This window comes from Nymphalis io, chromosome Z (assembly GCF_905147045.1).
Source record: "Nymphalis io chromosome Z, ilAglIoxx1.1, whole genome shotgun sequence".
Classification (NCBI taxonomy): Eukaryota; Metazoa; Arthropoda; class Insecta; order Lepidoptera; family Nymphalidae; genus Nymphalis; species Nymphalis io.
Genome location: NC_065918.1, coordinates 13,739,262 through 13,754,735, shown reverse-complemented (window position 1 = coordinate 13,754,735; position 15,474 = coordinate 13,739,262). Strand labels below are relative to the sequence as shown.

The window sequence follows — 15,474 nt, the reverse complement described above, 5'->3', positions numbered from 1 at the left end:
GCCTCAACTCATAGGTAATGCAACTTACTGACGTCCTAAATAAGTATTTTTATCTTGTTTTTAAAAGATTATTTTTTAATTACTATTTCAGTAATTTGAAGTTTCATTAAATATACATCATACGACCTGTATGGAACTATTAAATATTTTTCGTATTTACTTTAGGGAAAATCCACGAGAGCTGCGAAATAAAGCCGAGAAGCAAAGGCGAGATAAAATGAATGAATCCGTCGCAAGATTAGCCTCGATAGTCCCGCCGGTGGTCAAACCCGGCCGAAAAATGAACAAGAGGAACGTACTTAGACTTGCAGCACACTATCTACGTTCCCATCAACATGGTACGTTTTTTTTACTTTACTACCTACGCTCCCATCAAAGTACATTTTTTCTAAAGGCTTAAAAAGTTGTCAATATGCACGAACCTGGTTGCATAAAAATGGACGCACGGTTTGTGTGTGTGCTCTGACATAACTTATAAGCTGATATACCGTGTGTGGAGAAATAATGAAATTTAATATTTGTCACTAACTTAAGCATGATATGATATGTAGTTGTTTGAATATTTCAAATTATGCTGAATTAATTTTTACACGATTTCACAACGCAAGACGGTTTTTTCTTTCGTGTCAACGGACGCTCTGCGTACTTGTCGCCTATATAAAATACCTAAAACGCATGAAATTTTTCATGTATTATTATCGTTAACGAATTGAAAGGATACTTATAAAACCCTATCCACTTGACAGTGAGTTCTCACATTTATAAGACCATTGCGTCTGATTACCGTCCCATCGGATTATGACAGTGAGAACAAAACAATGCAGATGTGTTTGCGCACACACTTGAGCACTATTACATGTCCCACGCATTTTGCTAGTCTTTCTTGAGAATTGTCGTCGTGGAGTAAATCGATCGGGACATCATTATTATATTTTTGGGACTATTCATAATTTTTGTATCGTTAACCAGGTACACGCTTGCAAAGTTTCAAATAAACACAAAATTAATTAGAAGTAATTTGAAATCGACTTACTAGTTTCTTATACAAATTATAATTTGTTAATTAATAAAAGCCATGGTGACTTAATGACTAAAAGACTTGAATCTTAACCGACGATTCCTAGTTCAAACCCGGGCAAGAATACTGAATTTTCATTTCATTTCGTGCTCGGTGGTAAAGGTAAACATCGGATGTAAATCCTCCAACCTCATTTGAACAGCATGGTGGTCTAACCTTCAATCACTTCTCCTCAAAAGCGAGAGGAGGCATTAATAGACTTTTACGTTAAAGTTTGAAAATATTTGATAAAATGAAAGCGCATACAATTGATAATTAATTTATGAAAATTCATTGCAAAAATATTTTACAGAAACAATGTTATGTTTCTCGCTAATTTTAAATAAAGCTAAATCACGTATGGGTGGTACAAACATTTTCCACATTGATTGACGTTGTGCCTCACGTTCCTCCTCCTCGCTGTACTTTCAGTCACAGTATAAAATGATATAACCTTCCTCAAAAACTGGATTATTTATGATTAAAAACGCGAAAATAATTATATCAATTAGTTTTTGAGATTAACACGTTCTATAAAACAAACTCCAGGTTAATAATATAAATGTACACGTAGATTGATACATGATTGTATGAATAATATATTATTTATGATCTTACATAATAAGTAATCAATCCATTGAACGCTGAACTCTTTTGTTTTTAATAATCGTTTTGTATCTTGTGACGCAGTATAGTATGATCTAGTTTCTAGTTTGAACTACGCTTCGTTTTTTGAATAATTATCTAGTTTCACCACATTCCTGTCCGTAATTGTTATGACTCGGAATGTACGCTCATATATAATTAATATAACCCGACAAAATGAAGTATACATATTATTTCAATGTTCTGTCATCTCCGTTTACAATTTGAAAAATTATTATCTTATTAAAATTGTTGTATTTATGAATAATTATGTTTGTTTTTTACATTTTTAAATGGTACGACTTATATTTGAATCATGGTTGAAGATCGTTTTACAATGAATGCTTAGAGTTCATTTTTGAAAATTCTTAGATTATTATTTATTCAATTAGAAGAAAAATCTACATCCTTCACTGAAAAATTAATATATTTTCTTAGTAAAATTTACTGGACAATAAAACTTTCTCGAATGAAGATGTTTATGAAGGAGTACAATTCTTAAAAGGTTTTATAATTTCCCTTATATTCTCAGTCTTTTAAAGAACGATCAAAGATACCTTATTTTAAAACATACTAGAAGAGGAAATATAAATTTCGTTTGTTTATTTTATAAAAAATAGGAAAAAAATAGGAAAGCTATAAAATGGGGTACCTGATGGTAAATAGTCAGCTGTAAAATATATTAATTGTTCCTTACACCGCCAACGCTGCATTAACCTTGGGAACTAATATGTTACGGCCCTTGTGCTTGTAGTTAAACTGGCTGTTTGAGTAAGCCGGAACACAACAATACTAAGTATTGCCGATTGGTGGTAGAATAAATGATGCGTGGACGGTATCTGCCTAACACAAAGTCTTTTACGTTTTATTCGAACATTCCCATTTAGACTTGTTTTAGTTTCAGAAACACAAACCGACATACACAGCAAGATAGAAAGAATTTTCTTCTTCATCGCACGTATTATTTGTATATACTGAAATTTTCTGTAAAGTCCACATAAACACACATCAAGAGCATGTTATATCTTTATAAATAAATCACGGTAGGTAAATAATAAAATTATATAACTCCTACTCCTTTCAAGCTATCCGATTATGGAACAAAGTACCTGAACAAAAAAAAAGCTACCTCTAAATTTACTTTCAAGACGTACGTGAGCAGTATTTTGTCTGAAAGTTCCTAATCAATCTTGTATAATACACTATTATTTATATGTTTATACTATGTAAATATAAATATATTTGATTACTAATTACCACCTTCATGGATTTCTGTTTAGCCTAAACGTTGACTGGCAGAGTATGCCTTCAGGTATTAAGTCCGCCTTTTTTTCCAACTACATATTGTGGAATTATAAAAAAAATATTAAATAAGTATAACATAAACGATACGTAACTGTAGTTCAATTTATTTCCCGACATTGAACACGTAGTAAGCCGAGTGTTGGAATAGGATACATCATTATGACATGCGTATTCTGACACCTTGCTATCTGGCTTTGAATTGACGTTTTGCTCGACCTTACATCCAGTGACTCTCGAAGACACAAAAGCAATACACAGTTCTATAAAAGAAAAAAAAAATAAAACATTTATTTGTTTTACATAAATTAAAACACTTTGCAACTGGAACCAGTAATTTTAATTTTCATTTCTTTAATATAATAATTTATATCAAAGTAAAATCAAGGGCTTGCTTAGGAATGAATAATAAACACAAATTAAGCAAATGATAACAGGCAATCATCGATAATATGCGGGTGTTTTAACCATTGGGCAACCTGGTATTTTTATTGAATTATTAAAATATATATTTTACCGTACAAAGTCGAGATGGGTAGCTAGTAAAGAATAAATACGAAACGATTAAAAATGAATACACAACGTTACAAATACTAATCTGCGCAGTTGAGTTTTTAGTATAACTTATTTGTTCTACGCAACAAACTCGTACTAGTTATACCGTGAGTCACGTCGGTAGCTGTTACGACCCGCTTTAGGTAGCTATTCAAACCGTATACAAATTGGGGTATTGTTTATTATATATTGGAATTCATATTTTATTAATTAATTGCATTTAAATGTGTTGAAGGAAAATAAGTATAGTAAATATTTAAATAGATGTCAATTATTAAATATGTAATCGTTAGTGATGATTTATATCGTGTGGTTTTTATTATTTAGCTAGTTTTCGAACGTAGCTTTATACACGTGGGTGGCAAAAATATAACCATCTCCCTCTTTTTACATAAAAAGTAGGTGGACTTGCAAATGTACACGATAGTAGTCACCATCGCCTATAGTCATAAGAAATATTAACTATTTCTTGCATCGTCAATTCGTAACATTGGGTACTAAGGTGCCTCTTGTGTATGTAGTCATACTGGCTCACTCACCCTTAAAACCGTTACACAATCATACTATTACAACTTTGTTAAGTTAGAATTCAATAAATGTATAGTTATAAATATATTCAAATACATGCATTATATATAAAATTACTTATATATATAATTACATAAAATAAACGTCCTTTTTTACGTTAGATCTTTGCAGTATTTACAGACGTGAATCCCACGCCGTTGAGTTTTATGCAGAGGAAGATTAAATTATGCAATCCAAGCCTATTCTATATACATATCTATTACATGAAGTTCAATTATTGCTTAGTATTGAAAGCGAATTTGTCTTGATAACCGTATGTATGTATAAACATTGACAACTACAATTTTCTTATCTATAGCAGAGATAGACAGATGAATGTTTGAAATTGCGGTAACTGAGTTATTATCTACTTAATAGTTAAAAAACCTGCATGTCTCAGGTGAAATTTTGTCACATTATCCACCAAACTGTTTCGGAGCAGCGTGATGGAAAATCTCCAGTTAAATATAACGTAAATTTCGCAGAAAGTAGTTTTAAAATTTTAATTATATTTTTTGATATATAGTGTAACACATAAAACAATATCTAAGATAATTTAACATACGTTTTATACTAATTAATTAGTATGCCTTACGTTTATTGAATGAATCATTATGAGTAAAACTCATTATAATAAAATATTCATAGCACTTAGCAAAGTAGATTGTTCATGAACTGTTATTATATTGTCCAATTAAAAAGTCGTGAAAATCTAACATTAAAAGTTTTAAATATAGACATCTTAATTTATTTCATGCTAATATTCCATGTTATAAAAGAAATGAAATGTTATCGAGATACTGAATCAAGTTATCAAATGGAGGGTACGATGTATTCGTGCAAAAACCGAAAAAGTATGGATCGTTCCACTCGACTATAGTGCGTCCGCATCTTTAATGGTGTACACACGAATACTAATACCGATAGTTGTATTGCATGCCGTATTGCGCGTTTTATAGTCTACATACATGTTTGATATACATTTTGTAATATCACATCAGTCTAAAAACTTATTCTACAAATATTTTACAGATTATTACATTACAAGATGATCTGTTCGTTTCGCTTGGCAAAGAATGTAACTTGTAATAAATAAAAATCATATAATTTTTGCAGGGGCCTAACTCTCAAATATAAAAAAATACTAATTACCTTTTCTTAATTTTAACCATAATTTCTAAAATATTGAAGCATACATAATATATATAAAAGTTAAAATTTCAAACTTTTTGGAAATTTTTTTACTATTAACATTTCATACTACAAACGGACGACTACCGACGGAAAATACAAGCCTGCCTGCTTGTCAAATTTCTAGTCTATAGTCGATGCATAGTCAAAACTTGATTGATTTAAAATATGAACACCTACATGACTCCGCCCTTTCATTCTTTTGGTAATGGATTTTCGGAAATCCAATTTCAGGAGTATCCATAGAATAGAAATTTTTAAGTCTTTTTTATAGTTAGAAACGGCGTTTTTGTTACCTCTAGCGCAAACCTTGATAGGATTTGATATTTTTAAAACTTTATCTATAGTTTTTAAAATAATTAAAAACAGTAATATTTTTTTGTATTTTTTTATAGCTGTGACCTCTCTGTAAATTGATTATCCAACGCCACCCTTTTAGTTGGATATTTGCGAAGTATGCCTGTGAAAAATAAAGGACATATTTCAATTCTACAGGACTAACAGGCGACAAAATTTTGCAGTGCTTTTATTTTTATTGCCCCTGTTCCATCGTTTTTATTGTAAGCGTAGTCTAAGAAACATCACTGACGAATTTTAATTCTGTAGGATTTATACTTAAGAAATAGTTACTTCTTTTTAAATAAACAGGTAGATAGAGGGATTTAAAAGTCGTAATATATTTAAAACGCACATGTTTTTACATTGTTTAAGCACATGTTTGTATGGTTTGAAGTGATCTACTAAAATTTTATTTACAAAAAACAAAACTTCTAATGCGCATTAAAGTTAAAAAACCTACATAATATTCTAAATAGGATATTTTACTATAATGTAGACGCAACTGTTAACTCTTTGTAAAATCTTTGCCGGGTTTAATTTAATAACTTAGTACTTACTTGTATATTATGTATAATTTTTTTCCTAAATCTTGTATATAAAATACTCTTGTTTTAAATCATAAGGTGGTAACAGAATTTAATATTTTCTGAACCCATTCAAAGCTGGAAGAGATTATCGTAATTACGAAAATATCCTCTATAGTTTAAAGAGTGTTTTGTTTTGTAAGCCTACCTTTCACCTTTCCACACCGTCAGTGATTTATTTTTAGTAGGGGCTTATAAAACCCCTTCCTGAATACTAATACCATAATATTTTAATCGATAAAGCTTTTAAATTCTTTACAATTTATATATAGTTTTTGTTTAGTTTGCTAATCGTATCAAATTTAAGTATTTTTGCTATATTTAATGTTGTACATTCACAAATACATACGCATTTCTAAACTTGAAGTTTGATTTTGTCATAATTCAGTCTTATCGGTTTTTTTCTCTTTAATGACGGAATTGCAGGTTTCTTCGCGATGTTGCCCTCGCCGTAAAGCACGAGATGAATTATAATCACAAATTCAAATTTATTATAATCACAAAAAAGCCGAGATGATCGTGGGTTCAAACCCGGGCAAGCACCACTGAACTTTCATGTGCTTAATTTGTGATTATAATTCATCTTGAGCTTTACGATGAATAAAAACATCGTGAGGGCACCTGCATGTGTCTTATTTCACTGAAATTCTGCTACATGTGTATTTGGTCAACGCTCTTAATTCTACAATCAAAGAAATTTTTTATATATAACAGTTCAGTGTCTTTAGTATATAAGTATATAATATAAGATACTTTGTTAAATGTATAAGAAGAAAACACGTGAGGCCTTCAGTCTTAAGTATTATCACAATAGGTACAGATCATTATTGTTGTTTTCTAAGTAATTTTCATCTTGGTTTAATTACTGTGACGTTTAATGTTTTGTGGTAATGATGGGCTGTGGTAACCACTTACCATCAGGTAAACCACCCATATGCCAGTCTGCCTACTTATTATAATTAAAATAAGGAACATGTAATTTTATTACGAAGTATCTTAAGTCTATATTAAGTCGCTGAAATAATAATATCACTTTGATTAAATTGTCGGCAAAACAGCTTATAAAGGCAAAACCCTTTTATCACTAGCTTCTAAGCCAACAATAAAAATAGAAAAATTAAAAAATGAAACAAATACCATGCTCAGCACCCACTTCTGACATTACATAAAGAAAAAATAAAATAAAAAACTCAATTGACTTTTCTTCCACTGCTTAGTGCTGTTTCAATTTTTAAATATTATTTAATTTGCGGGTGCGGTGCGGAAAAGCGATGCGAGTTCATACGAGTAAGCACTAGTGGTGCTTAATTTTTGCTTTTAATAAATCTCGAGGTCGACAATTTAGAGGAGTTTGTCCGTTTGAATCCCAATGTTCAGTTGAGATTAATTGTTTTAAAACTGTGGGCCATCTCAGATCCATATCGTATAACAATAAGTTTAAAAAAATCTAAAAAATAATTTTTGATGCAATCATCTGGTTAGTCGCAGTGATCGAATTTTAAAGTGCAATGTTGCTTTATTACCTAAACTTGATTTTGTGATCTCAATCATAAATAATTTATGTTACATAAAGAGAAAATAAACTTGTATTAATCACCTAAAATCAATAAATATGCAGCATGTTCGAATTATGGAAACAGAATGTAAGCAAAACCAAAATGAATTGAAAACACCCGTTGGTTACTAAAAACATTACTAGCTCGAAGCTTAATAAATATGTAATATAATATGTAAATACCATTTGAAAGCGGATAAGTGTAGCAATACAAAATCGGAATACATTGTATAATCAGATACCTGTTTAACTAAATGAAAATACGATTGTGTTATTGCGTTTCGAATTCAAGTTTATTTTCAATTTTGATATAAATTCGTACGAGGATTTTAGATATTTCAATTTTAGTATTTTGGGTACAATTTCGCACGGGATTACATAAAGTACTTAGTATATAAGCAAGGAGAGGACTTTAATCCGATTTTCAACATATGTGTCGTTTCCCAATGCAGTTATTGTTTATTGGGCTACGTGTGTAACGGGATCTCTTCGATTTTAATCGGGAAGGGAATCGAAACTCGAAATTACGGACCAACTATTGTTATAAAATTCGTAGGAGCAAATATAACTGTACATCGTCACATGGTTTTCATTAATGAACACGGTATACAACCACGGTACCTATTTTCAAATTGTGTAGATGTTAAGCGCGAAGCACTCACTATTCTTTCACTTTTACCGTCTTATGGGATGGTCCGTCTTCCCAACCCAGGATGTTAGTAAATTATAATAAATTGTAATAACCCATTCTGGATTCTAATCCGGAACGTGATTAGTAATCTAACTTTAATGGTTAATTAATCAACGAGGCACTTTTATATTAAAATTATATCGATATAAAGAATTAAGAATATAGTAAAATAGTATCCCCATAAAAGAAAAGAAAAGTTGCAAAAATATCAAAATGTAATACACATAATTCCCTTATAACAGACAAAATGTTAATTGCGAAGAAAAAAATTTGTTCAAATTTTGAAATAAGAAGATTACGCTTCACTCTGGCGAAAATATTCAATAATTTTTAAAATCTTTTATTACCTTATAATTTATAACAAGCAGTTTACTTAATTAGTGACCAAAATCGAGGGATTTACCGAAAAATCCGGTTTACGTTTTACGCAAAAACTACTTACTTACCTTGAGCTCACGTTGTTTAATGATGTTAATGCTGAATTAACAGATTTTGTGGAAACTAGCACCGCACTTATATAAACAAGTATTTTCAAATACAGCTGTTCGTTGTATATAGTTGTTGTAAAATCATAGATGGCGCTGTTTGTTCTTTAAAGGATTGTCTCAACCGATCTCAATTGATTACAATATTTAGCTTTGTTACATCGAAAGCAGAATTCGAATAAAACACTATTTATATAGAGTCTGATAGACTTCTATATTTTATATAGAATATGTTAATAAATAAATTTAAAAAAAATTAACTGATTTTATAGGATTCAGAAAGCTACAATATAAGCGCATTATATAGGTTATACTTTATTTTCCAAAAAATTAGGATTCTCTACCAGTGTTGCAATAATGTAACCCAAGGTATAATTTTTTTCCTGTAAAAGTAATTATTTGGCATGCGCTGCAAAAACTATTGATGATGTCTTTAATTTAGCATTTTGGTATTTTGCAGAAATTCGAACTATTTTATATAATAATGATTTATTTTACACAAATTATATAAACGAACATTATTATAACACAGTCCGTCCACAGGTGACTTTGCTAACAGAATTCTAATGGAATTAAGTTATACTTATTACATAAAATAATCAAATTTAATATAGTTATAACAAATTTTATTTTGAATTTTGCCACAGTAAATTCAATATTTTAACGATATTTTAAGCATCAAATGTCATAAAAATTTTCAAACAAACAAAACAGAGTCTACTATAAATTAAACATTAACAGCTTGATAAATATTGGTCTTATATTTTCCGATAACCATTAGACTATACATTCGTGTGTTTTAGAAATATGTAAAAATAGAATATAATCATTTAAACGACAAATAAAACAAATTTAAACAAAAATATCAATATTGGACAGCTATTCCAATAAATGGGTACGGTCAACTGTGTAACCACAATTCTATTCACGTAAATATCATTTAAAATCTTCTTTTTTTGTTTACTTTTTGTTTTACTCGGGACTTATGTCGTGTCTTTATCGCATATTTATGATGGAAATTCGAGAAACTGAAACTGCAGTAAGTGACTTAGGGAAATAATGAAAACAGAAAAGTAAGTTAATTAATCATATAACTTAATACAAGTTTTAACATATTACATACAATCAATACACATGTAATTCGAGTGATTACTATTGATATAATTACTCGAGCGTGTCTTAAAATCTACATTTAAATGTAGACCTTTAAAGACACATTTGAGTTGAAAATAACTTCCTGACGGGGATGCACAATTTTTATAGTGCTAATGTTTACGAGTGGCGGTGAACTATTGTAATAAAAATAAAATAACGGGCCACATTTTTAAGGGGTCTGTCTTATAATGTGGGACAAATGTACGATGAGCCACCACTCACACATAGAAGCCATACACATAACCTAATAATAAATAAATGCAATAAAAAAGTGCAAAAAATACGCAGGACGTGAGCTCCAGATAATAATATATAATATTGTTCTCCGGACCGATTTCGGCCCCGACGGTTAAACTCAAAAGAGATTAGCTAACTGCGCAATATATATTATAGAGCCCAAGTGTGTGCGCAAATACAGATGCACTCTCTCTTCCCTAACGCTCATTATCTGATAGGACGGCAATCCGACACGACCGGAAAGAGTTCAGGCGCAGGACCAACGGCTTTTCGTGCTTTTCGAGGCACACTAGTGTAAATGTGTACGTGTGTGAGTGTAAACATTTCCAACTTTCAGACTGCTATTTTCGACTGAAAAACCCAATAAATTTTTATTGGCCTGACCTGGAATTTGAACCCTAAGCTAATGGCCTGCGGCCTTATTTATAGCCACTAGACCAAAGAGGCAGTCACTTTGCACTTTACTTTATGGGTGAATATATCGATTGGCGAATGTTTATACCTTATTGATTAAAAAATGCACGGGACAAAATCCTTATTTTACCCGTACGAATCGGCGCGGGCAGTCAGAATTAAATAAAATCAAACATTACGTTCAAACTGACAACACATTTCTAATTTAAAAACGAATAAATCGTCAAGTCATTTGTAATAGTAAAATACGGTCGAATTTCGAACTAGGCGCTCACTAATTAAAATAATTAATTCAAGCTTCACTTTGCGGAAATTCATGATATGCAAGGATTAAAATTACTTCGTAAATACATAACTCACGGCAAAAATGCAATCTATATGTTGATGAGTATCGTGGACGAAACCACGCCCTCCGTTTGCTTACTCAAACACATGCAGAGTACTTAATAAAGAGTGCTACAAAATGTATTTTTTATCATATGATTGAAAACCAATTTTCTTTACAAGCCTCTTCATAAAACCTTTATTTATCTTCATAGAAAATACATACGATTGCCTAGCGTATATAACAGATGACTGGCTGACTATTGGTCACCACTATATGTTAAACTTGTGTTTATTTTATCAAATGCTCGGCGGTATAGCAAGACATTTCGAAAAAAACTTTGTATATCTATCCCGCAAAGGTTTATGAAACAAGCTATTAAAATTTAGCTAAAAATATTAAAATATTCTAAAAAGCATTATATTAAATGAATGAATGGGAGATTCATTTATTTCCTACATTTCCGGTCTGCTGCTGTAGAGTTATAGTCGTGCGGCCCACTTGCCATATTATATCTCTTCAATATCATGTCAACGAAATGTATCGACACATATCTACTGAAGTTTTATGTGCTTAAAGTTGAAGCTATCCTTTGCGTGGGTTGTTGGTAGCGCTTGATTCATAAGTACTTGTAAAAGTAAATTTTTTTTTAATTGATTTGATTTAACAGTCCCATAATGAACATAAATATCCCTGGTGCTCCCTTTACCAAGTTTGTTTTTCTCTTAATCCAGCAGTTAGTTAGCTTATTATCATATTTTGTTGCAGTGTTTGGTAGCAGCATCGATCGAGGTCCCGAGTTCAGTTCTGCGTTTACGCAGACTTTGCTGAAGACCCTTAAAGGTTTTCTAATTACCACTACATATAAAGGGATCATTGTTGTCGTCTCGCCAAATATTCAAGAATATTTGGGTTATACTGAGGTATGTTATAAGTAATTAATTAAACAAAATAATTTATAAAAAAAAAATACTTTCAATTACGTACAACGTTTTAAATATAATAACACAAATCCATAATAATATATAAAGCGGTAGAGTTTGTTTGAAATTTTTATATTTTTGGTGTTAGATTGTCTATCTATTCAAACATGACTTAAAAAAAGTAAATCGAAATTTAAATGAAATATATTCTATTTTTTATCAACAATAAGCTTTATTCAAATGCAAATCAAATATTAATTTCCTATTCAAGTTAATTATTTGTTTAATAATATTTACATTGAATGAAAACGGTTATTTACTTGCGTAGTTAACGATAATTAATTATTAATTGAAATTATAGTTTTAAATGAAAAATATAGCAAATAATACGTATAGGATATAACTAATGTGTTTTGTGTTTTCAATAAATATTGTCTATTTTAGACTTGGCTACTATAACATTTGATTGCCGATAATTTAAAACTGCCCCGGAGGCAGCTTTTTAGGGTTATGTTCATCTTTTTGTTTGAAGACATTAATTTAAGCCCACAAAGAGTAGTGACGCTAAATTGTGACGCTTGCCTGTATTAAGAATGTTAACTTCGTTCGAAAGTAAAAGATAAAGCGTGCACAAGCATTTTGTAAGCGCTGTCCAACCACTGAGTGCGAAAAAATAATCATGGTTAATAAAGAACAATGGTGCTTTGACAATATTTAAGCTTCACATACCTTGACTAGATTAAAGCATTGACTACGTTAAAGCACTTAATGCTTTCGTTCTCGATACTACTATTCAGCCTGTTTTTATAACTTTGTTATACAATCGAAATTTAAAGATGAAAACTAGATTTGATTGTAATTTATAGGTCATTCTGGGGTTCACATTCCACCTTCATTAACAACGGTTAGCGGTAATCATTAATTTGTTTATAAACATGACGCTATTTTTGATACTTAAGTATTTTTGAAATATATTAAAACGACTTTTTACATAAGAAAATAACAGTAACAGTAAATACACATGTGGCAGAATTTCAATGAAATTAGACACATGCAGGTTTCTTCACGATGTTTTCTGAAGATGAAATATCAACACAAATATATATATTTCTGAAGATGAAATATCAACACAAATTAAGCACATGAATATTCAGTGGTGCTTTCCGGGTTTAAACCCACGATCATCGATTAAGACTCACGTTCTAACTACTAGGCTATTTCGGCTTGTATTGTATTTTATTTGACATAATAAAATGCGTTTTAGAAATTACTTTAGAATAATTTAAAAAAAATAACGTAATTGTGTCAAATATTTTTATTTTATAGATTATTATAAATACAGTTAGTTTATTTAAAACATTCTAGATAACATTAATTATATTAGTAAGCTAAGGATTCATCTGTTTGACTATGCATCACATACCACATGTTTTAGTTAAGCTAACATAGTGCAAAACTAATAAGTTGCTCAGACTTAGATAGTTTACTTTAGTAGTAAACTCCAGCCGGCAGTATCAGCTGTCGAATCACAAGTACACTTATCAAACTAGCTAGATCAATAGGTAAAGGGAACACTCTAAACTTTCCCTGAAGGAAAAACTTTCATAATTATTATTTCCACATTAAAAACCTAGCGTTGTGAAACATATATAAACTCGTATTGGGGGCGCCGACTCATATGTCATAATGCGCCCTCTCCATTCACTGTTCTATGGTTCAGTTATTTTTTAACTGCCACCTTGACAGGTTGTCAATCTTTCAGCCAATCTCCAGGTCCGAAATATATATAGATTGTATATCTAGTCCTACCTGATGAATAAAGGTCGTTTTAGGGAGAGGATAGACAGAATTTAATCCAAGACATATTTCAATGTTTTTCACAGAGCTTGACAAGATTTTCATAAATCCACGTGGTCTATCCATTGAGCTATAACGCTTTAATGATTATATGATATATATTTAAGTACTTCGATATTAATCTCTATATGGTGGGGACACATATAACACTTCGACCAGGAAGCTGTCAGATGAAATGAAAGATTATGCTATTTTGATACTTGATCGTCGATTACACCGTTAACTTAAAAAAATATTTACAGTGATTCGCTAATTCGATGAGTATACCTTTAATTTTATAATTAGTGAAGTCAATGCTATATAACTTTTTGGTATTAATTCATGATCAAGTACTATGATGAAATTCGAGTTCTTAGAGTACATCATGTTGCGGATTTACAGGCGGGCAACTTAGGTGGTCGCCCGGGGCGCACTAGTAGGGCGCCCGACTCACAAACAACGTTTGTTACCGCAAATTCAATAACTTAAAAGCGATAATTACAAAAATGTGTAGCTGATAATTTTCTAAAAAGATGATTGAGCGAGCTTTAAAATACAAGACAAGGAAGACAGATAAGTCAGTTGCGCTAAAAAAATTAAGCCCTCTCCCCGCCAGGTTAGATTAAGCTGGTCTGGTCTGGACTGGTCTGCACATTTACAATATAATGACACTTAAAAATTGTGCATCAAAATAAGCTTAAAAAATCAAACAAATGATATTAGACCGAATGGACATATAATATATTATATAAAATTCTTGCCTCAATAGTACAACAATTTATAACCTTACCCCTAACGAGACTCTCGTCAATGCGATCAATTTGTATGATTATCCATCAGAAAATTATAGTACGCGTACGTGTTGTATATTATATTTTTTGTTGGCAGTAGAGATGGACTCTTCTTATTCTTATGGTCTAGAAATATATTATATAAAGTACCCACTTTCCAGTCTCATGCACTCATCACTCCTAACTTCCAAGCCCGGAAAACCACTAAGAATTTCTTCTCAGAAAAGATATTAAAAAATCATTAACTCTTCAAAAGGAATACAAACAATATTCGAAAATTGATTATATTTTTTTAAATAAATTAATAAATATTTCTAACATTTGTAAAGGCAAATATCATTAGGACAATAATTTTAAATCCTCAAAATGAAGTCATCATTAGAGGCGGGCCGGTTGCCTTGGTTGGTAGACATTTTTGTTGGTAGGCCTTTCATGCCGAAGGTTGTGGGTTCGATTACCACCCCGGACAGGCACTTGTGTGCATGAACATGTCTGTTTGTGTACTCTGGGTGTAATTATCTGGATAAGTATGTATTTACAAAAGAAAAGTAGAATATGTAGTTTATCAGTGGTCTGGTTTCCATAGTACAAGCTCTGCTTAGTTTTGGATCAGATGGTCGTCTGTGAATAATGTCCCAGGATATTATTATTAACCCAGGATATTATTATTAACCCAGGATATTTTTATTATCCCAGGATATTATTATTTTTAAGTGAAGTAGTATTAACTTATTTTAATTGCGCTTCACCGCGGATAAATGAGTTATTAGCCAGAGGATGCACCCTTCGAACCTGTTGAATCCGGTAAAATTGGAGCGTTGG

At 31.0% G+C, this 15,474-nt stretch overlaps 1 protein-coding gene across 4 annotated transcripts in view; it reads left to right on the top strand.

Moving 5' to 3' along the window:
* Positions 1 to 15,474, top strand: part of LOC126780474 (hypoxia-inducible factor 1-alpha-like) — an 87,056-nt gene that overhangs the window by 28,304 nt on the left and 43,278 nt on the right. For all 4 annotated transcript variants that reach the window (XM_050504992.1, XM_050504991.1, XM_050504990.1 and 1 more), the window contains exons 2-3: positions 166 to 338; positions 11,871 to 12,025. In XM_050504992.1, the coding sequence (XP_050360949.1) occupies positions 166 to 338; positions 11,871 to 12,025 (328 nt within the window). The remainder of the gene's footprint in view (positions 1 to 165; positions 339 to 11,870; positions 12,026 to 15,474) is intronic.